This window comes from Neophocaena asiaeorientalis, unplaced genomic scaffold, assembly GCF_003031525.2.
Source record: "Neophocaena asiaeorientalis asiaeorientalis breed wild unplaced genomic scaffold, Neophocaena_asiaeorientalis_V1.1 scaffold393, whole genome shotgun sequence".
NCBI lineage: Eukaryota > Metazoa > Chordata > Mammalia > Artiodactyla > Phocoenidae > Neophocaena > Neophocaena asiaeorientalis.
This window is the reverse complement of record NW_020175123.1, coordinates 300,245-301,445: the sequence shown is the minus strand read 5'-3', so window position 1 is coordinate 301,445 and position 1,201 is coordinate 300,245. Positions and strand designations below refer to the sequence as shown.

Genomic DNA, 1,201 nt, shown 5'->3' with positions numbered 1-1,201 from the left:
CCCGCCCCGCCCCGAGAAAGGAGAGTCACAGATTGGTTCCATGTTTATTGATGGAGATGCTGTGATGAAGCAGCTGGAGGAGCCCATGTCTGGCTGCTGAAGGACACTCACCGATGCTTGGAATCTTAATGAGTGCTGGTATCACAGTGCTGTGCAGAGCAGGGCGTGCAGGATGAAGTTGGGCAAAGAGGAGGCCACTCCTCCATCACACAAGATAACCCTTAAAATACTTATAGCTCAAGGAGGATTTAGAAAAGATTGTGAGCCCTTCTTGGGCTGCATATAAGTGCCCTGACTTTGAGATGCTGGTACATGGCCCAGTCTTACCTCTGACACAGTCAGCTGTGAGCTGTGACATAGAGTGGGCCAGATGTAACCATTCTCTTTTCTCTCTCTCTTTTGCACTGCAGGACCTGGGTCGGTGAGAGGAATAAACGGATCCATCAGTCTGGCCGTACCACTGTGGCTGCTGGCAGCGTCTCTGCTCTGCCTTCTCAGCAAATGTTAACAGAATAAAAGTTTAAAAATAATAATTAAAAAAAAACACACAAAAATGCGTCACACAGGATACAGAGCGAGAGAGAGAGAGAGAGAGCGAGATGGGGGGAGACCGTTTATTTCACAACTTTGTGTGTTTATAAATGAAAGGGAAAATAAGAAAACGAAGAAAATATAACATTTAAAACAATTTTAAAGTCCATCAATAAAAACTGACGTATAATTCAGGGTGGGAAAAGTTCTACCAATGTGTATTTCTAAGCAAATGTATACTGTGTAAAGACTCCATCATGGTAAAGAGATCCAATGTTGTAATAATAAGACAACTGAAGAAGTACCAGATGGATATTAACCCTCCACCACCACACACACACACACACACACACACGCACACACACACTTTATCCTTCCTTCATCTTTTTTCATTTGTGGGGAAAGAAAAAATACTGTCTTGCAGGTCTTGCCTTTGGTGTTTATACTTCCATCATCATTTTATTCTGATTTTTGTTTGAGCTGACTCATAGCCATTCAGACTATCAATGGAGTCCTGCCCTGAGCCTTACCTGGCTTTCCTGCCTCCACTCTCTCTCCAACTTTTAAGACCATCTCCTTTCCCTCCAGTGTGTTCTATCTCCCCCACATCTGTCCGGGATATGCCCCCTTTATCCTCCCACCGCCGCTTCCCTTCACTCTCCCCCGCCCG

At 44.9% G+C, this 1,201-nt stretch overlaps 1 protein-coding gene across 1 annotated transcript in view; it reads left to right on the top strand.

The window, feature by feature from the left end:
• LSAMP (limbic system associated membrane protein) overlaps positions 1-527 on the top strand; it is a 284,128-nt gene extending 283,601 nt beyond the window's left edge. Inside the window, exon 9 of the mRNA XM_024764389.1 lies at positions 411-527. Within this exon, the coding sequence (XP_024620157.1) occupies positions 411-508 (98 nt within the window). The 3' untranslated portion in view covers positions 509-527. The remainder of the gene's footprint in view (positions 1-410) is intronic.
• The last annotated feature ends 674 nt before the right edge of the window (positions 528-1,201 follow it).